This window comes from Pongo abelii, chromosome 21 (genome assembly GCF_028885655.2).
Source record: "Pongo abelii isolate AG06213 chromosome 21, NHGRI_mPonAbe1-v2.0_pri, whole genome shotgun sequence".
Taxonomy (NCBI): Eukaryota; Metazoa; Chordata; class Mammalia; order Primates; family Hominidae; genus Pongo; species Pongo abelii.
This window is the reverse complement of record NC_072006.2, coordinates 8,323,218-8,346,871: the sequence shown is the minus strand read 5'-3', so window position 1 is coordinate 8,346,871 and position 23,654 is coordinate 8,323,218. Positions and strand designations below refer to the sequence as shown.

The window sequence follows — 23,654 nt, the reverse complement described above, 5'->3', positions numbered from 1 at the left end:
AGATCTGTTTCAGCTGTTTCAAACTGTTCTTTGAAGCTCAAGGCCCAAAAGCACTGTTTTTAGTTGTTTTATGTATTTTTACTTTTACCAAATGTTTTGAGGGGGGAAAATCAGTGCACCTGGGAGGAAAGGGTTGCATACTTCTGATCTAAACCATTCATTTTGCAGATAAGGAACCAGAGGCCCAAAGTTTTAGGTTTTATTCTTGGGCCATATATTTCTTCATTCTGTAGGTCAAACTTGCATTTTAGATGTATCTGATAATAGTAGAGAGGATGACCAGGAATTCAAAATTTAGCTGTGCAGCTTCCTACCTCCATGTTCTTAGACAAATTGCTAAATGTTCTCAGTCTGTATATACTCATCAACAAAAGAGAATTGTATTTAGTATTGTTTCTACTTTCTTAGAATTTAGAATGTATCTGAGAAGATGATCTGGATTGATGATGTCTCGGTTTTTTTAATGAATTTTGTGTCATCTAAATATTTAAAGATCCACCCAACTATGTCCTCTAAACACTACTACAAAATAAAAAACATCTTTATTATCAAAAGGGACAGCACAGTATTTACATTTCCTTTACTTTGGCAATAATGAGGGTCTTTGTAAACGGATAGATCAGCCTTAGGGCTTTTTCTCCCACCTTGTTACCCCCTCTAGTTATTGCGTAAGATACCTAGAAACGTGAATCGGGAACAGCAGACTATAGGAAGAAAGACCTTTTGAGATGAAATATAAGAGCAAATAGCAGCATTGAAAGAGCTAAACCATATGATGAAATGGAATCTGAACTTGGTGGTCCTTCTGATCTTTTCTATGTGGCCTCACAGAATGCTTGAGAAAAGATTGAGAATCCTTTGCTCATGGGATATTTCAACAGGGATTCCTTACTAAACAATTTTTGTTCAAAACCTGTAGTTCGCAGAGAACATAGGCTTTCACTTGGATGACAGAAGCAAGTGGGGATAATTAAAGACAAGAAAAGCCGCTTGTCTTTTGCTACAAAAATTAATTAGTATCCTGAGAAGAATTAGTTCAGAAGTTTTCTTAGCATCTCTAAACAAAAAAATTTAGAGAAATGAAGGCTGAGCCTAAATACAGTATTTTTCTTTAGTGGCTTGACCATGTATCAGGTTGCTAGGTTGGTTTGTTGGTTTGTTTTGATTTTGTTTGGTTAGGTTATTGTTGTTTGTCATTAGGAAATAACTTTTATAGAAGTTGGTCCTGTGTCACTGTATGATATTGGGATATTACAGATATTTACCATTGCATGTTTGTTATTCTATTAAATATGCATAAATTATATTTGTCTTTATAAATTATATGTTTAAGTGATTGCCAGACAATAAGACATTTTAAGCTAAACTATTTGGATTTTTCCTCAGGTCTTAAAGAAAGTGCAGAAGAGATGGTCAAAAACAAATTGGAAGGAAAGGATAAACTGACCCCTTGGGAACAATTTTTAGAGAAGAAGAAAGAGAAAAAAAGACTGAAAAGGAAACAGAAGGTATCAGTGATAATTATGACCAAATGTTTGTTGAATACCAGCCATGTATCAGATGGTACCAGGTGCTTGGAATCCATTATCTCAAAATGTAACCACTCACTGAAGTAGGCCTTGTTATCATCCCAGTTTTAAGAAAGAGCAAAGTGAGAATGCAGAAAGTTAAGTATTTTCGGCATGGCCACATAGTGGTGTACAAAGCCTGGTCACAGTCCAGAGCCACTTCAACTGCTGCATTCTGACATTTTACATTTACATGCCACCTACGTAAAACACATACTTAATATCTAGATATAAGCAGTATGATTCTGTTCTGTGTTTCTGAGCAAAAGAGGTACATACAGACTTTTTTCCTTGAGGATATATGCACATAGAGGTTTTTAACATGAGTGAAATTATGCCATACTTTCCATCTCTCAACCTGCATTTTCACCTTGCAGTATTATGGCTTATCTATCACCGTATTGTCATTAAATTCCTTTATCAAGAGTATTTCCTGGCCGGGTGCAGTGGCTCATGCCTGTAATCCCTGCACTTTGGGAGGCCAAGGCAGGTGGATCACCTGAGGTCAGGAGTTCAAGACCAGCTTGGCCAACATGGTGAAACCCTGTCTCTACTAAAAATGCAAAAATTAGCTGGGCGTGGTGGCGCGCATCTGTAATCCCAGCTACTTGGGAGGCTGAAGCAGGAGAATCGCTTGAACCCAGGAGGCGGAGGTTACAGTGAGTCAGGATCGCGCCACTGCACTCCAGCCTGGGCGACAGGGCAAGACTCTGTCTCAAAAAATAAATAAACAAATAAATAAATAAGAGTATTTCCTCTGTGTTAATATGGTTTCTGTGGACAATATGATTTGACTCATGTTGTTCAGGGAATAACATCTTTTCCAGAGTTTTCCAGAGTCCTCAGTAATAGTACAGATCACTTAGGTTTTTGCCACTAAAAGTGCTCTTGTCACTGAAATGCAGCATTCTGGCAGTGGTGTGCCTTAGAGCATTATTACTGATAATGACAAAATTTTGCAACTTGGGGAATCTTAAAATTATTAATTCTAGTCCAGCCCTGTTTTATAGTTGTAAAAAAAATTAGCTGATTAGTCTGAGGTTACATAGCATACCAGTGGCCAAGCTGAGACCAGAATCCACAGTTACTCAAACCAGTGTTCTTTCTTCTGTTCCCCACTATACTGTTTCTATACTGTGTATTCTTATAATGCTTTTGGTACAGCTTTGACTTTTAGTGCTATAAGGGTGGAGAGATGCAAAGCTGAATGATGCAGTGGAGTAATTTTTATACTTCTATTGTAGTCAGTGTTTGTGGAAACGGATAGTATAATGGAGAAATTGGGTCTTATGGGAAAAACTCTTCCAGACTGTGTTTTTCCTCTGCTCTCACACTGCAACTATCAACACAGAATTATTTAAACATCTGTGAACAAATGGATAGGGAGTTTTCTCCACACACTAACCAGTGGACACCAGCTGGGTGACCTCCAATTCCAACATTACCTGGAGATAGTGTCAGATCCCATAGATTGGGGGCTCAGTCCTCAAGACTGCCTCCACCCTTTCAGACACCAGTCTGAAGTCTGGACATCCAGAACTTCTGACTGACTGGCTTCAAGTTGGGGTTCCCACGACCCCCTCTTTAGGTTCAATTAACTTGTTGGAGTGGCCACAGACCTTAGGGAAACATTTACACACATTTGCTGGTTTATCATAAAGGATATTACAAAGGATACAGAGGAAATAGGGTAAGGTATGGGGGAAGGGGTGTGGAGCTTCCATGCCTCCCTGGGCGCTCCACCCTCCAGAAATTTCCACGTGTCCAGCTATTCAGAAGCTCTGTGAACTCGTTTCTCGGGTTTTTATGGAAGCTTCATGATGCCAGCATTCTTTCCCCACAAGTACAGGGCAGGACCCTCTCTGGGGAAGGTCTTAAGACGCACAATCAGAAAGGTGAGGGAAGAGTACAGTCCTGCCCTTAAGACCGAACACAAAAGACTGTAGCAAGGGCTAAGGAACTTACAAGCCAGAAACCATGTATGAAAATAATATACATGTAACACCATGTGGGGTAAGAGCCCTGCTTCCATTGATGTGCTAACTAACTCTCTTCTTCCCTAGAACTCCTTTTCAAACTCAGTAGGCAGTAAAATTTTTTTTTTTTTTTTTTTTTTGTTGAGACGGAGTCTCGGTCTGTCGCCCAGGCTGGAGTCCAGTGGCCCGATCTTGGCTCACTGCAAGCTCCACCTCCCGGGTTCATGCCATTCTCCTGCCTCAGCCTCCCGAGTAGCTGGGACTACAGGCGCCCGTCACCACGCCCGGCTAATTTTGTTGTATTTTTAGTAGAGGCGGGGTTTCACCATGTTAGCCAGGATAGTCTCCATCTCCTAACCTCGTGATCTGCCCGCCTCAGCCTCCCAAAGTGAGTAAAATATCTTCTAAATGAAATAACTCCTCAAGTGTTAAGCTATCAGTTTATTGGAGATGTCTCAAGTGGGCCCTCATGGGGTCAATAAAGTAGTCATTCTGAGAATTGTAGCAGCTATTCTGTTGGATTTTCATTTTCTGGGAGCTTTGAGTTTGTGCTTTTACTTTTTCCATTCATTTGGGCTAAGTCTGGACTCGTTTGTCAGCAGCATTCAAAATACATTGTTGAGTGTCCAGGGTGTTCTAGACCCTACAGTACTCAGTACTGGACTTGACTCCAACGGATCCTTTCCAACTCCACAGGTTCTTTGTATATGGAAGAGTTTCAAGAATTTTCTTCAAGTTAAAAATATTTTTGCCCCTTTGTTCCTCAGTGGTTTCAATTTTGATACTGAAAAATTATTACTGAAGAAATGAATACCTGTTATATGCCATGTTATCTAGTATTTTGATCTAGCTGTTGTTTAGATCTATAAAGCAGTTAAAGAAATGTGTTGAGTAGATACATAGCAAATATTCTTCGTTAAAAGCATGTTACTGCTGAATCCATATAATAGTTTGGTAAGAAAAAAAAAAAATTCTTAGAAGCACTTGTTCTGGCTGGGTGCAGTGGCTCATGCTTGTAAACCCAGCACTTTGGGAGGCCGAGGCGGGCGGATCATGAGGTCAGGAGATCGAGACCATCCTGGCTAACACGGTGAAACCCTGTCTCTACTAAAAATACAAAAAAATTAGCCAGGCGTGGTGGTGGGTACCTGTGGTCCCAGCTACTTGGGAGGCTGAGGCAGGAGAATGGCGTGAACCCAGGAGGTGGAGCTTGAGTGAGCCGAGATCGTGCCATTGCACTCCAGCCTGGGCAACAGAGCGAGACTCCATCTCAAAAAAAAAAAAAAAAGAAGCACTTGTTCTTGGCTGGGCGTGTTGGCTCACACCTGTAATCCCAGCACTTTGGGAGGCTGAGGCAGGCGGATCACCTAAGGTCAGGAGTTCAAGACCAGCCTGCCCAACATGGTGAAACCCCATCTCTACTAAAAATACAAAAAATTAGCTGGGTGTGGTGGCAGGCGCCTGTAATCCCAGCTACTTGGGAGGCTGAGGCAGGAGAACCGCTTGAACCTGGGAGTCAGAGGTTGCGGTGAGCTGAGGTCACGCCACTGCACTCCAGCCTGGGCGACAAGAGCGAAACTCTGTCTCAAAAAAAAAAAAGCCAGAAGCACTTGTTCTTAAAAGGACATTAATGTCAAAATAAATATTCTTTAGGGCTTTAGTGATTCTTTTTGCATGCAGGATGTTTAACAATAATGGCATTCTAAATATTTTTGTTTAAATGACTTCAGATGTTTTAGATTCCTAGAGATAAATTCAGTCTGGTTAGTCTGATCTTAGTTCACATGTGTTCTATTTATTCTATAGATTTGATTGCTTTATTTAAATTTGCTAATTTAGTAAAAAGTCTGTTCAAATTAGATTAGGAAAAATTTAACCAGCAGACTTACTTAAAAATAGCCTGACAGTTTTTAGGGGTGGCTTATAGATAAAACAAGATAATTGATAAAATTGGGTGATGAGAACAGAGGGTTCATTACATTGTCCTACTTTTATGTATGTTTTAGATTTTCATAATAAAAATTATTTTCTTTAACCAACAAATAAATTGTTGTAACTAATAATTTAAGAGATAATTCACAATGCACTACTTCAAGTAATTCAGTCACTGTCATTTTTCAATTTTATGAGAGAAAAGGCCACCTCCCATCACTGATCACCCATCTAAAAGTATTCTTCTCCTTCAGATCTTCTCCTTCAACTGTCTGCATCACTTTGTCTCTCCTAACCCTTCCTATCTTGAATTATTTTTATTTATGTATTTGTCTATTTATGTGTTTATGTGTCTGATTTCCTTTAATAGATGGTAAAATTTTTGAGGGCAGAAACCATGTATCTGATAACTTCCATTTCTCCCAAAAGGCCTACATGGTTTCCTGCATTTATTAAGTATTCTGTATTTTGTTCGTTTGTTTGTTTTGAGACGGAGTCTCGCTTTGTCGCCAGGCTGGAGTGCAGTTGCGCCATCTTGGCTCACTGCAACCTCCGTCTCCTGGGTTCAAGTGATTCTCCTGCCTCGCCTGCCAAGTAGCTGGGATTAGAGGTGCCCGCCACCATGCCTGGCTAACTTTTGTATTTTTAGTAGAGATGGGGTTTCACCCTGTTGGCCAGGCTGGTCTTGAACTCCTGATCTCAAGTGATCTGCTCACCTCAGCTTCTCAAAGTGCTGGGATTACAGACATGAGTCACTGCACCCAGCCGCTATAATTATTTGTTGAACAAACAGAATAACTTAGGTCGGAGTTATTTTATAAACTGGTCCATTTAAAAACTGGTTTACTTTTTTTTTCTTTTAATTATTTTTTTTGAGACAGAGTCTCACTCTGTTGCTCAGGCTGGAGTGCAGTGGCGCACGATCTCGGCTTACCACAACCTCTTCCTCCTGGGTTCAAGTGATTCTCCTGCCTCAGCCTCCCGAGTAGCTGGGACTACAGGCGTGCACCACCATGCCCGGCGAATTTTTTTGTATTTTTAGAAGAGATGGGGTTTCACTGTGTTGGCCAGGCTGGTCTCGAACTCCTGACCTCGTGAACCACCCGCCTTGGCCTCCCAATGTGCTGGGATTACAGGCGTGAGCCACCACGCTTGGCCACTGATTTACTTTTAGATTGAACTACTTGGTTTAAAAGAAATGCATACAGTTTTTCTTGGTATACATTTATTATAATTCTTGTAATAATGAAATTTTGTATTTTTATATTCAACTTTTAAGGCTCTTGCTGAAGAGGCCAGTGAAGAGGAACTTCCCTCTGATGTTGATTTGAATGACCCATACTTTGCTGAAGAAGTTAAACAAATAGGTAAGCCAGCTCATATCTGTAGTTTTCCATTGGAATCTAAAGAAAAAGGTGAGGTACATGGAAGCAATATAAACTAATCATTCTTTTAAAATTGCTAGTATTTGTGTAGCTCCCTTAGTGACATAAGCAAGTCTGTCCTGTGGCATACAGTCATTAATCTGATTGGGAAGGGTCAGCTTGTCCCTTCTACATACAAGAGGTCATTTTAATATAGGAGGCTTTTGATAATATGGTTAATAGTTTACTGGGGATTCCTTTCTGGGAAATATCCTTAGTGCCAGTCAGATCGACTCTATAAAAGAATGAGAGGAAATAGAAAGAGGAATAAATATTTTCTTGTGTGCTTTCACTGATTTTTAATAGCGTATCCATTCTAGATCCTTCTCAGCAAAGTCTGTCAAGAATTAAAAGTATGAAACGAATTTTTTTATGTGCATGTTGATATATGTATAATTTTTTTAAATTTGTGCATGAAATTTCGTATAAAAGCTTTTTCTGCTGAAATATACAAAAGCATCTATGTTTCATTTTATCCCTTTTATACTCATTATGCTTAATTATAGCTAAAAAGCCAGCTTTCCTTACTCCTCTTTTTCCTTGAATCCCTAAATTATCTGGTATCTGATTTCCTATATCCAGGGAGCCTTGTTTCCACCTCATATGCCCTACTCATTCTTTCTTTCCTCCATTATGTAGAGGAAATGCGTATGTGTAAATGTGTTTGGTAAGGTTCAGGCCATACTTGGTAAGTCAGTACAGAAATCACTGTAAGGACTTACCATTTGTTCTCAAGCATTTTGCCTTCCCTGATTATTATACCACACACAAGAACCCCAAAAGCCTTGCTCCTGGAGCAACTCCAAGCTGGCATTATAAAGAGAAGGATTTTATGAAGTTTCCCTGTTTTTTTTCCCTTGTGACTAGTGGGCCAGAATAGTTCTCAACAGGAAGGTCAGAATTGCTCAAAATTACTTCCTGATTGTTACAGCTTTTTAGTACTGACATTTTATTGATGAGAAGAAGATTAAGATAAATAAAGTCTATTATAGAATGTGAGATTCTTGGGAATTGGACAGAGAAGTGGAAACTTAGCATATTCTGCTTTTTATCATACCTGAGTGGTCATTTCTAGAAGATGATGGATTTTAGCCTTATCCTCTGGTTTCAGGAAACCAACTTTATAATGGAGAAATGCTAAGCATTATAGTTTCCTCTTTCTCTATCCAAAATGTTTCCTTTGGCATGTGAAGTCTGGTCAAATTGCAGAGCTCAGAATAGGATTCAAAGAGTAAGTTAAATGGTTTGATGGCTTGGGGTAGCCAGTTTTTTGGAATCAACACATTTAAATTGAGAGTAAGCTTTCTCTAAAGTCATTATCAGAAGTTCCAAAGAAAAAAGATATAGATAAAATTTGTTTGCTTTTAATTTACTTTTGATTTCAGAATGTTCCCAGAGGGTAATTGTTTCTATCTGGGCTTTTCTGTTTTTGTGTGTGTGTTTTGCGGTGGGTTTTGTTTTGTTTTGAAAAAGCAAAACAGCAAGGCCAGAATTTTTTACATAGAATTTAGGACAAAAAGCTAGTGTCTTGCCATGTTTATTCATTCTATAATAACTGTTTTGATTGCCTACCAGGTGCTGAGCTCTCTGCTAGGCTAGAGATACAGTAGTAATAATACAAACAGGATTGCATCCCTCGTGGAGTCTGGTTTGAAGAAAGACATGTTAGACAGATAAATAGTATGAGGGTATGGTAAATGTTTTAAAGGAAAGAAATAGAAGATATAACTGGGTAGAAGTAGGAGATATGGGAGTTTACATTGGGTAGGCAAAGAAGGCTTCTCTGAGATGATGACATTAAAGCTGAGACCTGTGGAATGAGGAGTCAGGCATGAAGAGCTGGGGGAAGAGCATTGCAAATGAGGGGAGAGTGGGTAGAAAGACTCCAAGGTGAGAATGCACTGTGTGGTGTTAAGAATTGAAAGACATCAGTGTGGCTGGAGCATTGTCGGAGAGGGAATTGGTATGAGGACAGGCTGGAGACTCAGTGGAAACTACCCCTGTAGGGCTTTGTTGTCCTGACAACAAATTTAGATTTTACTTTACTGATAGTGGAAAGCCCGAACAGTCTTTAAGCAAAGATGAGACATAATCTGGTATAGATTAACATATTACTTTGGTGCCTGTAAAGAGAACAGTTTGAGGACTGGTGAGAGCTGGAAGACCAGACTTTTGCTGAGCTCTAGAAAAAAGATAATGGTTGTTTACCTGGCATGCCGCTCGTGGAATTGGATGGAGAAGAGAATGGAACTCTAGATATACTTTGGAAGTATACTTGCTAAATCAGGAAGAAATTCAGCATAACTTCTGTTTTTGGTTTGAGTCTATGGAAGAATGTTCTTCCATTTACTGAGTTAGGAAGAAATATGGAAACAATAAGTTTGAGTGGGAAGCAAAGTAAATAGGTCCATTTGTGGCATAATCACTTTGAGACGTCAGTTAGATATACAAATGGAGGTGTTTGGTTGATATTGAGTTATAAGTCTGAGAGATGAGCAGAGAAATCAGAGTACGAATATAGACTTAAGGATCAGTAGCATATAAATAGTACTTCCAACCAGGGCAGTGGGAGTAGAGAGCAATGATAAGAGAAGAGGATGCAGGATGGGCCCTAAGGTCAGGTGAAGTCTACATGAGGCACTGTTAATCTGTCATACTAGAGGAAGTGCTACTTGAAAGGATGGGAAGAGCTTAAGAAGCCGAGAAGGAGCGGCTGGGAAATAGGAGGAACAGTATTAATGTAGTGGCCTACAGACACTTGGTGAGGTGGTAGAGGTTTCAGTAGATTAGTGTGGGTTAAAGTTTGAGGTGAAAGGTGAGGAAGTAGAGACGAGGAATATAGATCTTTTTTCAGAAGTTTACTGTGAAGGGGAGCAAAGACGTGGAGCAGTACCTGAATGTAGGTAAGGAGAAGGTATTTTTTTAAAGATATGAGCTTTTAGGGCATGTTTTCTTTCCCTTGGGATTGTTCCAACAGAAAAGAAGTTACTAAGATACAGCAAATGGGGGAAATAAAAGTAAATACAAATGCAGATAAATTTGTATATTTGGTGGCAGGAAGGTGAGGGATTTACCTGATTGGTTTATGGATTTATACTGTTTGTTCATTTCACTCGCAGAAGCACAGATAATCTGCATGAGCATATAGGGTAGGGACGTAGAAACAGGTCATTGGAGGGGGCACGGTGCAGGAGGTTACTGCGTAAGGTGGTTGATTAAATTAATTGTCAATTTTAAGGAGAATGTTCAGGTCTGGATGGCTGAAAATGGAGAAAGATGGGGCGTATAAATTTGAAGGCCAGGCCAGATACAAAACCATAGAACATGCGGCAAGAGCAGCGGTATGGGAGGCCTAGGCAGAGAAAGAGAGAACCAGCTGAGCCACAAAAGGAGCATGTCCCTTTTAAATCATGCTGGACATGGCTTTTCAAAGGCACGTTACAGAGCTGTGTGCCCCCATTCATGTACGTGGTTATTCAGTCAACAATTATTGAGTGTCAGAATCACCCAGTCCTCCCATATGACTTTCAGCATGTTACAAAATATTTAAATATATGAGAATGATACAGTTTTCCCATACTTTACATTTTAATCTGACTACCTATGGTATAACTGGACTTTTTAAATATGTGTTAGATATATATCATGTATATGCTCAAATAGATGGATTTAATGAGAAGTTTTTACTCAGTTCTGAACCTTTTCCTCCCCAGCAAAAACTAAATTTGTGCTTAACAGTATCCAGAAGATATAAAGAAGAATATACTGAATGTTAACATTTTGTACTCATGATCCAGGAGGATGGTTTTTTATTATTATTATTATTATACTTTAGGTTTTCTGGTGCATGTGCGCAGATAGGTGGAAGCATGCTTATAACCTTAGGGAAATGGATTCCCATAGGGAGTCAGGAAGAAATTGGAAGTTTTTTGTGTGCCTTCCAGATACAAGGATCTATAGTAGGTACTCTTAGAGTTAGACTTTGTTTCAAAATTTACCAGTTTGTAACTTTTATTTTTATTTTATTTATTTATTTATTTTTTTGAGACAGAGTCTCACTGTGTCGCCCAGGCTGGAGTGCATTGGCGCAATCTCTGCTCACTGCAGCCTCTGCCTCCCGGGTTCAAGCAATTCTCCTGCCTCAGCCTCCCAAGTAGCTGGGACTACAGGCGTGTGCCACTGTGCCCGGCTATTTTTTGTGTTTTTAGTAGAGACAGGGTTTCACCTTTTTGGCCAGGCTGGTCTTGAACTCCTGACTTCAGGTGATCCGCGCGCCTCAGCCTCCCAAAAGTGCTGGGATTACAGGCGTGAGCCACCGCGCCCAGCCAGTTTGTAATTTTTTAAGTGTAGAAATAAAATAACTCAGATGACCTACATTGGTATATTAATTTATTATTACAGTGTTGCCTTCATTATTAGTTTGTCAAAATAATTTTGGATTTTAGTACCTTGGAAGTAAAATATAGTCATTATCTAAGGATATAGACCTTGCTTTTCAAAAATATTTAAGATATAATGAATTTGGCACACTAGTGTTTGAGTATATAGTTCAAGTTCTGTAGTTAAACAGGACAAAAACATTGTAAACCAGATGACTTGGGTACATTTATAACATTTTTGCTCTAGGCAAACCCATAGAGCTAAACTTATGTGCCTTCAAAATGTGGAGGAAATGAGTTCATTGATGCCAGACCTGGCATTTGGCTCTATCTTTTATAATTTTTTCTCTGATTTCCTTCTAAATTGCAAACTTGGTGTCAAATGAGAGTTTTTAAAATATACATCTAGGATGAGCACATTAATGAGATGAAAATGAAATGAAACATTAGAAAAATCTGCTAATTTTCCAGTGGTAGCTGGTAGAATCTGAGTCCTAGTGGGCTTCCCTTTATTTTTTGTAATTTTACAAGTAACATTGTAAAGCAGTGCCAGAATATGGTAGCCTAGAGGGAGATTAACCCTAGAGGGAGATTATCCTTAACAGACTGCATCTGATTATGGGCAAGTGATGCAGGAACTTGCTACAAAAGAGTAAATCACTAGGGCGCTTACCACTCCCATCTGGTCAGTACTGAGACCACATCCATCTGCCCTCCAGTGAATTTTCTTAGCTTCTCTCACATGAATTGCTCAACTAAACCCTCTGGAGGAAGTTTATTATGGGAACAAGTTTCTGACATTATAAGTACTGGGAAATGAAATTTCCTTTACAGATGAATTTTATTTTTACGCACTATCTTTTTCCATGATGTATTCTGTTACATTTTTTGCCTAAAAGGTTTCTAGCCTCAGTAAGGATTGGTTAGATTTATTTAACTGTAAAACTCTAATATCTGACTTGGAGTCTCTGTTAGTATTGACTTAATAGAATCAATCCGTATGTATTTTTTGCAGCAGCCCCAGGAGATGCAGTTTCTTTTTTTTTTTTTTTTTTGACAGCATTTTGCTCTGTCACCCAGGGTGGAGTGCACAGTGGTGCTGTTATGGCTCACTGCAGCCTTGAACTCTCCTGGGTTCAAGTGATTGTCTTGCCTCAGCCTCCCAAGTAGCTGGGACTACAGGCATACACCACCATGCCTGGCTAATTAAAAAAAAAAAAAAATGTGGAGCTGGGGTCATGCTTTGTTGCTCAGGCTGGTCTCAAACTCCTGGCTTCAAGCAATCTTCCTCCTTCAGCCTTCCAAAGTGCTGGGATTATAGGTGTGAGCTATCACACCCAGCTAGAGATGTGGTTCCTTACTTGACAAAAGATTGACTGAAAAATAAAGACAATATTTTAGAACACAAACTTTCATTTCCCTAGTACTGTTCATCTAACTTAAGTCTGAAAATTTTCCAGGGAGGAAAAAATGTTTTTAAAAAATATATAGATGTGACCTCTTAATAGTTGATCTTATTAACAGTGCAGAAATGATCTATATGCATTATTTATCTTTTGACTAAACAATTCAGTCTAACATCATAGTAAATTCTTTGTTAGCAAAGAAATTTTCTTCATGCTAAAACTGGATATCATATTTAGCCCTATCTTGGGGATTTTTTTTTCTTTCTCCCTTACTAGTCCTCCTTTCAAGTTTATTTTTAATACTCTTCACCAAGTTGTTATAAAATCTGAAATAGTTTATTGTGGGCTCTTTGAAATTATTTTCCACAGCTGTATGTGAAGATCTTTATCTGTTTTAAGTATTAAATATATACTGTCTAATTTTCTCCCTGCTACAGAATAATATTTTGCATATGTCATTTGTCCATTCCTTTCAAAAGGTGCTCTTGGCTTGAGAGCGTAGGAGCAGTGGTAAACTTAGGGAATGGGGGTTCATACCCTAAGCAAGTGGAACTTTGATGATATTTATATGTAAAGGACATACACATACATTAAGACAGAGAAAGATTATACTCTTAAGATTCGTATATTATTCCCTGAAAAAAATTTCAGATAGGACCAGTGATGAGGAGCATTTTCTCTAGGGAGAAGGGCTGCATACAATAAATATTTATTCTTGGAAGTGCAAAACAAATGGCTTGGTAGCACTGATAGGTGAGCCTGGCAGCACTTTTATGCTGGCATGTACTCTTGGCTGGGCATGTCTGCTGGACAGGTGTACAAGAGTATTCGCAGGGACTTAATACACACAGAGCAGTTTCTAAAGCCTCTTTTGACTTTAGGTTTTGCTTATCCTGTTATCCCATTAGCTGCAGTTCTTCAACCATCTTGACCTATCCCTTCTCCTGCCACACCCTTCTTCAGGTGTTCTCACATCACTTCCTCACTTCATCCAGGTCATTGTTTGTGTGTCACCTTCTTGAAGAGGCCTTCCTTAACTACCCTAACAAAACCAGCCCCCTCATTTAGTCTCCAACCCTTTTGTCCTGCTTTGCCTCTGACTTTCCCAACTTCAAGGTATACTACATGAGAGAAGATTTTAACCTCTTGTTCATGGCTTGTATCACCAGCACCTGGAGCTGTGATCGCAACATAATCAGTGCTCAGTTAACATTTGTGAGATAGGTGAAATAATTTCCTTCTGTTTATTGACCATTTGGTTTTGTCTGTGAATTCTCTTTGCTCTGTGTTAATATTTTCATTTACATGAAATCTTTGTAAGTGAAAGATATTAGTATTATAATAGAAGCAGTCATTTCTTTTTTTTTTTTTTTATCAAGACAGAGTCTCGCTCTGTTGCCCAGGCTGGAGTGCGGTGGCACAATCTCTGCTCACTGCAACCTCTGCCTCCCAGATTCAAGCAATTCTCCCGCCTCAGCCTCCCTAGTAGCTGGGACTACAGGCGCTGGCCACCATGCTTGGTTAATTTTTTTGTATTATTAATAGAGACAGAGTTTCACCATGTTGGCCATGCTGGTCTCAAACTCCTGACCTCAGGTGATCCGCCCACCTCGGCCTCCCGAAGTGCTGGGATTACAGGTGTGAGCCACTGCGCCCAGCCATTTCTTGTTTTTAATTATGAAAATGTATACATTGAGAAAAATTGAGAGAATAATACAGTGAACAGCACCTGTGTTTGGCAGTTGTTAACATTTTGTCATTTTGCTTTTGTATGCATATACTTTTATGGTATATCATAAAGATATATTTATACAAGATGTTACTATGTAATAGACATATTTAGTAGTAGTCTTTTTAGTTCACTATAGTCTAGAAGATGCCATATACACTTCCCCCTCCCATAACGTTTGCCTTTCAAGAACCCAGGCTAATGATCTTTTGGAATATCTTATATTCTAGATGTATCTGTTCCTTGCCACTCGGTCCACTATATTTTCCATAAACTGGAAGTTAGACGAGTGGTTCCATTAGATTCATGTTGAATGGTTTTGGCAAGCATACTTCATAGGCAATGCTGTATCTTTCATATTATATCACATCTAGGGGCATCTTGCTTTTTTTTTTGGCCTTTACTATTTCAATACTGATACATTTCTACGAAGGTAGGCTTAGTATCTGCTTCTGAAATCTAGTAAATGTCTTTTTACAGTTTTTTACAATATGAACAGAATTTCATATTGTTCCAAAGATGACTTGCTGAGGGTGGTACAGTGTCCAGCGGGGGATTTTCTTAGGCTCTGTAGGCGGTCAAACAAAAGGCTTGAGTGGGTCACACTTGGCTTTCATGGGTAGTCAGGCCAGGAAACACAGCAGGGCAGTGTTGTGTGTTTCTCTTCATCGAGTCTTCATGGCAGTTCACTCAGCAGTACAGCTTGGGTACAAGGAAAGGAGACACAGTGTGCAGTAGTCACCCTGGGTGAGAAGTCTCATGTTCCAAATAGGAACTGAGAGCTTTTTAACAGCACCTAGACATAGCTTCCAGATCCCTGTTTTACCAGTTACAGGAGTCACGGTATCAAGGAACCCCAAAGTTATAAGCATTTAGAGACCCCAATACATGTTATTTTCCAGTCAGGAACCACTTTACCTGGTGGTAGTACCTGGTAATAGAGCTAGAAAGTTCACTAAAGATCAGATTTTTCTTAGAGAAGGAGAAAGCGTTTTTTAAAACTTATATTTACAGGTAGTGACTGTCAAATTATTATTATAAAGGTAAGTTTTTTCATTTTGCAGATGAGAGTTTGATATATAGTGTTGAGTTTATATATTCAAATCACTTGGGGGTTTTTTCTTTGTCTCTTCCAATATTCTTATGCTATGAAAATATTTTTTCTATTTAAGATACAGTAGCTGTTCCCTTGTATTTTCTCACAGGGGTTCTTTGTTTTATTTTGTTTGATGTTTAACTCTTAAATTCACCTGCGTTTTATTTTCTTATGTATTATGCTTTAATTTGATTTTTTTTTTCCAGAATGAAACAAATTGCTCAACAGCAGTTATTAAACAATCTTTTCTGTTTCTACTGATGATGCTATATTTTATTATATACAGTTTCATCATTTTTATTATATTGTGTAGTAATTTTTTGGTTATTTTCACTTTTCAGTACATGTTAATACACTATATCACTAGTATATGGAATCTATGTAATCTTTGTAAAGATTTCCTTGAATGGAATTTTTTATTTAGAATTTCATTAAATGTATATATTACTTTTATTATGAATGGATGTTGAATGTTAATCAGTATTCTTATGTTTATTGACATGCTTATTCTGCCTCTGTTGAAATGATCTATGGTATTTCTTTTTTAATTGGTAATGTAAATTATACATTACTTTGAAAGAAAATCTTCCTTTATAACATGCAGTCACTCTGTGCAGAAGCATTGTATTTATTCCATTCATATACCCACAGTCTTCTTTCAGTAACATGTTTTTCTTTTAGTTTCGACATATTTATTGTTAAGATTATTCCTAGATATCTTATATTTTTGTTCCTAGTATAAACAGAATGTTGCTGATAGTCCTGTAATTTTTACCCCTCTTATGTTGGTTTGTTGTGCCAGGTATAAATAAAAAATCGGTAAAATCTGCAAAAGATGGCACATCTCCAGAAGAAGAAACTGAAATAGAAAGACAAAAGGTAAAATACGATTATTGTTACATGCTTAGTGGATAATTCATAGGTACAATTTAAATGAAGTTGTACATGTCGCTAATTTTAAAAAACAACTTATTTTAGCAGTGGCATTTATAACTAAATTGTAAGAGACATAATTAAATATTTTAGCAGTGTAGTTTCTAAATACAGTGGTTTTTTTACCAAACATAATTTCTCCATATCGTACAAAGTTAAAATTTACCTCAAACTCAAGGGTATTTATTTTCTTTTATAAATTAAGAGGAAATTATCTCACTGTTAAAAACATTTACTATACGTATACTGAGGCAGAAAATACCCTTAAAACCTCAAAATAATATTGCCATAAGTTTTAATTCAATCTGAATCTGTCCTGGAATACAGAGTTTGTGGTTATGGTTTGTCAAATGCAAATTTCTGTTTTTTGTATTGTGAATACGTATATTTAACGTACAAAATTACATTCTTGGAAATGCAGTGAACCTTATGCTTCAGTGACCCCCTATGTCCGGAGTCACACGTAATTTTGGCACAGAGTGATATGTGCTTTTGCTGAGGCAGGAATTGAAGGCAGCAGTGCCCCTAGGGCTGATGTTCATGTCACTGTCCAGAAGTGTGCCTGACTGGCCACATAAAGTTATCTAAATAGCAACAAAGAAAATCAATTTTTATGGAAAATGTCTCTGAAAAGCCAGCTACAAGTGCCAGTGACAAAAGGAAATTAAGGCAGTCTACAGTGGTAATATAGGAAGATCCACAAAGGTCGAGAGCATACTCTGTATTTTTACTAGTGTACATGGTTATTTACTTGATTCTTGAGGGTTCCTGTTTAATTCCATGGTTGGTAGAAAATACTCATTTAGTGTAAAAAGACATTTACTAGATTTCAGAAGCAGATACTAAGCCTACCTTCGTAGAAATGTATCAGTATTGAAATAGTAAAGGCCAAAAAAAAAGCAAAAAAAAAAAACCTACTTGTTAAAAATTACACATTTAGAAAGTATAATTTGCATCACAAAATAAACATTTGCTAGATTTAGTGTCATTGCACAAAAAGAACAAAGTGAAAATGAGAACTTTTTATTTGAGGGTAGTTGGGAACTCTTGTTCCTGCAGCCTACTAATGAGTCACACTAAGTGAAATGGGGCCTAGTTTTTAACTACAAGGTTTTACCTCTCCTGCTGTCAGTAATGTTGCTTCCAGAGATTCTACCTTATTGCTATGCAAAGATCTCTTTGTTTTGGTAATCCACAGTCAGTTTACAGATGACAGGTGGTACCCCAGAGTTTTAGTGATTGAGTCTTCCTTTCTAGAAGGGATATCTTCTGCCTTATACTTTTTGGGGGTGAGAAAAAAAGCACTGTTATACATTTGAACTTTTTTTTGCTCTCTACAGGCTGAAATGGCTTTGCTTATGATGGATGAGGACGAGGACAGTAAGAAACACTTCAATTACAACAAGATTGTGGAGCACCAGAATCTGAGCAAAAAGAAGAAAAAGCAGCTCATGAAAAAGAAGGAATTAATAGAGGATGACTTTGAGGTAACCATGGACACCAGGCATTAGCCTCTTAAAGCTGGAATTGAATCTAAAGTGTCAGCTCTGCAGATAGAAATTGAGCATAGTCAAAATTACCCTTGAAAATATCTTAGGGGCCAGGTGCAGTGGCTCACGCCTATAATCCCAACACTTTTGGAGGCCGAGGCATGAGGATCACTTGAGTCCAGGAGTTGGAGACCAGCCTGGGCAACATAATGGGACCCTCATCTCTATGAAAAATAAAAAAAATTAGCCAGCTGGGCGTGGTGGCTCACGCCTGTAATCCCAGCACTTTGGGAGGCTGATGTGGGCAGATCACGAGGTCAGGAGATCAAGACCATCCTGGCTAACATGGTGAAACCCCGTCTCTACTAAAAATACAAAAAATTAGCCAGGTGTGGTGGCGGGCACCTGTAGTCCCAGCTACTCAGGAGGCTGAGGCAGGAGAATGGCGTGAACCCAGGAGGCGGAGCTTGCAGTGAGCAGAGATTGCGCCACTGCACTCCAGCCCGGGTGACAGAGTGAGACTCTGTCTCAAAAAAAAAAAAAAAGCCAGATATAGTGGCGCACACCTGTGGTCCCAGCTACTCAGGAGGCTGAGGTGCGAGGATTGCTTGAGCCCAGGAGGTCGAGCCTGCAGTGAGCCATGATCGTGGCACTACACTTTAGCCTGGGCAACAGAACACCCTGTCTCAAAAGAAAAAAGAAAATGTCTTTGGAAAGACTGATGGTGGAGCCAAAGCTACTGTCTTTTAATCCAGCACAGCCAGTTCATCTCAGGGTGGATGAAATCATTGTTTCTTTGGTTGAGCACCAGGTGAAATAGTTGACTTGTATTTTGGTAGCCATATTGTACCAAAAATATGTAGATTTGAATGTTAGAATCACATGCAGTGATATTCAGACCAGCAAAGGTATGCTTGAATAGCAGGTTCATGTCACAGCGTCTCACACTCACTGTGTGCAGTGGCCAACGCAGTAAGCCATGTTTTTTCAGTTGCTGTGTTGTTTCCATTACTCCTTCCTCTTTTTGTTGAGTACATATTCCTAATGGCTGCAGAGTCCCCTAAGCATGAGTTTGAGCCCTCTACCAAAAATCTACAAACAGCTATTAGAAACTGCTTAATGACTTCCAACCATTAATGTGGAAGAACTGACCCTGAGTAAGATAGGGGAAACTTGGGAAATTTTAAATTTGTTCAAACAATGGAGGGTAGCATACAGATGGCTTCTAAGTAGCATATAGAAGGATTTGGGGGCTACTCTGTAGCTTCTGTTATTTGAGTCAGTTTCACATAGGCTCCCATTCCAGTGAGGTTTTTATTGAGTTAGTTTCCTTATGAAAAGCAAAGAATGGTTTGTAGTCATTCTGCCTTCATATATTAATAATCATGCATAAAAGTATTTTTTATGGGATTTTTTTCCTTGTTCTGGGTATCGAGTCTCTTGGCCTCGTGATAACTAAGTAAAGCTACACTCCATCTCCAGGTGGACTTGTGTTTCCTGTGTTTCCCTTTCTGCTGGTTACCCATCTGCCTGGCAACCCTCAAAGGCTGGCTGCAGTTAAGGGTATACTCTTAAACATGGAACCACAAGTTTTTATAGAAAGAAGATAAATTTGGGGCTTGTGTCTGACCAGATCTTGATCTCAGATGGATTCTTTGCCATAGTGGTCTTTAAATCTTTTGATCCATGGATCACCTTCAATAGTTCCTTATTTTTGGCACCAAGATTAAAATTTCTTAAAATGTACTCAGAGTTCAGGGCCTCCAGCAGATGTTCTGATTGGCTTATTTATGCTGGTGAGAAATTGATTTTGTGCTGTAAGCATGGGAAAGCCCTGCCTCACAAACCACTGCTACAGTCATTTTGTCTAAGTGGTCGTTGTAGTTACCGGCCATAATGTGTATATGTATGGCCCACTATAATTCCCTTTGAAATATATTGTCCTTGCATGATAAGAACAGGGTGCCCCACAAGTTGTGGTCCAAAGGTAGGCCATAAAGAGTTATGGAAAAACAGTTTCCTAATGAATCAGTACAAACACTCAGGTTTGTATTTTATATAATCAACTCACCAACTTTCTAAATTTGTCCCCATTTCTGGCCTTTTGCTTTAGTAATTTTGTTTAATTAATTAATTAATTTTTTTTTTTTTGGATTTGCAGGTAAATGTTAACGATGCACGGTTTCAGGCAATGTACACTTCCCACTTGTTCAATTTGGACCCCTCAGATCCCAATTTCAAGAAAACAAAAGCTATGGGAAAAATCCTTGAGGAGAAGGCCCGGCAAAGAGAACGAAAAGAACAAGAACTTACTCAGGCAATAAAGAAAAAAGAGAGTGAGATTGAAAAGGAATCACAAAGGAAGTCCATTGATCCTGCTTTGTCAGTGTTGATTAAATCTATAAAAACCAAAACAGAGCAGTTTCAAGCAAGAAAAAAGCAAAAAGTCAAATAACTGGATGTTACTTATTTTTGAATTGAATACATCTTTTCCTAAAATGTACAGAAATAGTAGGAGGGCATATTTATTGGAAACAAAGCTATCTTTCAAGAATATGAATAAATCTTTTTCTGGACATAGTAAAATTTTTCTCCATAAATAATTGTACTTAATTGTGGATGACTGACAAATTTGTATTGTATATTCCTACAGATTAGTCATAATTAAATTACCTGAATTATAGGTTTTATAAAATTTTTATATTTTACCGTGTTCAATTCTAACTAGTGGAAAGTTACTCTAGCTTTTTAAAAGGCTGTTTACAATTCTGTGTAAAAATAGAACAGTATCTACCCTTAAGTTTGTGTAAACATTAGGGATAATTTGAAAAATATATATATTTAATACATTAATTTCTCTGGAAGCAGGAGACATGTTTAAATAACTATTAAAATAATTTATTTTTCTAGCCATAAAGGATGGAAGTCAAGAACTTTTTGTTGTTTAGTCATGTTAAGTATAGTTTATGAAACTAACTTGTAAATAAAAGTGTAAAATATTTTCATTATTTTGTATAGCACTGATTTATTCCATTTTATGCATCTGAAAGTACTCTCTGGAAAAATATCTGAAAACCGATTTTAACTTTTTAAGAGGACAACTCCATTTAAAGGCAGTTCTAGAGTTGCATTGCTCGTAAATTGCATTTGAAATATTCATGAGCTCTCCAGTGGTTTTTCTGTTTGGTAGCAACAGAAAATTCTTCTGTCCTTCAAATTTTTGGCATACTTTAGAAGGGATGGATATGCTGCTGTAGAGTTTAAGGATACCTTAATTCTTCTTAAAATTAAAACACATCTTTAAGGCCTTAACACTCTTGGATCTCATCTGGTCTAAATATTACAAACCACTGACAGTCAAATTAGATATGCTGTATAAGGAAATGTAAATAAAACCAAAATTGTTAACTTGGAGCAAATTATAAATATGGTAACTTCTGAAAGACAACAGGAATTTGACCAGGCTTGTGGTTAATAGTGAACTTGACATTTGGGGTATTAAAAATCAAACCTACTGACCAGGCAAGGTGGCTCTCACCTGTAATCCCAGCACTTTGGGAGGCTGAGGCAGGAGAATTGCTTGAGGCCAGGAGTTTTGAGACCAACCTGGGCAATATAGTAGGACCATAGGCTGGGCGTGGTAGCCTACGCCTGTAATCCCCCCACTTTGGGAGGCTGAGGCAGGCACATCACTTGAGGTCAGGAGTTCAAGACCAGCCTGGCCAACACAGTGAGACCCCATCTCTACCGAAACTACAAAAAATTAGCCAGGCATGGTGGTGCATGCCTGTAGTCCCAGCTACTCAGGAGGCTGAAGCAGGAGAATCACTTGAACTTGGGAGGCAGAGGTTACAGTGAGCCGAGATTGTGCCACTGCACTCCAGCCTGGGTGACAGGAGACCCTGTCTCGAAATATATATATACACGTCTGTGTGTGTGTGCGTGTGTATAACAAGCCAAGTGTGGCGATGCATACCTGTGGTCCTTGGCTACTCAGGAGGCTGAGATGGGAGGATCATTTGAGCCCAGGAGTTTGAGTTTACAGTAAGCTGTGATTGTACCACTGCATTCCAGCCTGGGTGACAGAGCAAGACCCTGTCTCTATTTAAAAAAACAAAAAGTCACCAATGTAGCATATATTTTAAAGACGAAAATGATGGAAAGCTCAGAGTGATATCAAAATAATAAGGGAGTATAAATAGTCTCTGTAAAGGGAAGAAGAAAAGGACATTTAAATTGCTTATTATAACAGAAAAATGCACAGTATTCAAACAGGGAATTGATTTTATCATAAAGCATTGATTGTTGGATTATTCAGCCAAATAAAACATTATTTCTTTAGATACATCTGTGAACTCCCCACATTACCACTGAGAGGTCATGAATCTTAATATGTTTATAAGTATGGTCTATAAACAGATTTATATTTTATAAATCTGCAGGGGAAAAGTTTTGTTCTCTTTAAGTTGTTTAATCATAATGTAGCAATTGCACAAAAATCAAAATCAGAGTCTGATTTTAAGGTTTCTGTGAACCTGAGCCATTGGGTTTGGTTTTTCCATTTTTGAGCCCGTTAAGTCACTGCAATTAATTGTAAAATCTCATTTTACTAGTCAAGCACATAATTATAACAAAAAAATTGAGTACGTAAGTCATACAGAGCCCTGGCTCCTTTTCTCAAAGAGTTGATATTTTTTAGGTAGGAAAAAAAATGAGAACAGCATTATCAGGTGTTAAATATTCTACACCAATAACTTTAGGGTTCTCAAATTACTGCAGGTAATGAAATTTAGGATTAAAAAGTGGCCACTAGCATAATTCAGCAAACAAATTAGGATAGTTTTTGTGGGTCTTAAGGTCACACTTAGTTGGAGTTTTTATTGCTGTTGGGACCATGGAGAGTAGGTGAATCCTGTAGCATCATCTAGAAAAAGTCGTAAGTAACTTAATACTGGTGAAGCTCTGATTTGCTTCACCAGCAGCAAATGTTGGAGATCAGCTTGATACACAATATTGTCACTACATATTCTCTGAGAGAGGTATGCTAGAGACACGAGCAGGAGAGTGGAGACTGCATTCGTTCCATGTTCGTTACCGAACAGGCCAATATTAGATAGGTAACATCTTTGCCTTTTCTGTTTATTAGAATCACTTGGTATGTCAAAAACCCTAGTGGCCAGGCTGCACCTCATACCTATTAAATCATATATATAGCAGTAGTATCCAGACATCTTTTTTTTTTTTTCTTTCGCGACAGAGTTTCACTGTGTCGCCCAGGCTGCAGTGCAGAGTGCAATGGTGCAGTCTCAGCTCACTGCAACTTCCGTCTCCCAGGTTCAAGGAATTCTGCCTCAGCCTCCCGAGTAGCTGGGATTTCAGGCACATGCCACCATGACCAGCTAATTTTTATATTTTTAGTGGAGACGGGGGTTTCACCATGTTGGCCAGGCTCGTCTCAAACTCCTGACCTCAAGTGATCCACCCACCTTGGCCTCCCAAAGTGCTGGAATTACAGGCATGAACCACTGCAACTGGCCCAGACGTCATTATTTTTTAAAGCTCCCTAGATAATTCCAGTGTTCAGCAAAGATGAAGAACCACTTTTTTACTTTGCTTAGAGGCAAAGAAGGGAGGCCCAAAGAATTTGCTTTTGGGTCCACCAGATTGGAGACAAATTAATTTAACATCAACTATATCTGTTTGCTCTTACTGCTTAACAAA

General features: G+C 38.5%; 1 protein-coding gene across 2 annotated transcripts in view; it reads left to right on the top strand.

Annotated features, from left to right (window-relative positions):
• ESF1 (ESF1 nucleolar pre-rRNA processing protein homolog) overlaps positions 1-20,941 on the top strand; it is a 68,835-nt gene extending 47,894 nt beyond the window's left edge. For both annotated transcript variants that reach the window (XM_009233309.4, XM_009233308.4), the window contains exons 10-14: positions 1,387-1,508; positions 6,756-6,843; positions 16,313-16,389; positions 17,784-17,930; positions 20,095-20,941. In XM_009233309.4, coding sequence (XP_009231584.3) covers positions 1,387-1,508; positions 6,756-6,843; positions 16,313-16,389; positions 17,784-17,930; positions 20,095-20,388 — 728 coding nt within the window. In that variant the 3' untranslated portion in view covers positions 20,389-20,941. The remainder of the gene's footprint in view (positions 1-1,386; positions 1,509-6,755; positions 6,844-16,312; positions 16,390-17,783; positions 17,931-20,094) is intronic.
• The last annotated feature ends 2,713 nt before the right edge of the window (positions 20,942-23,654 follow it).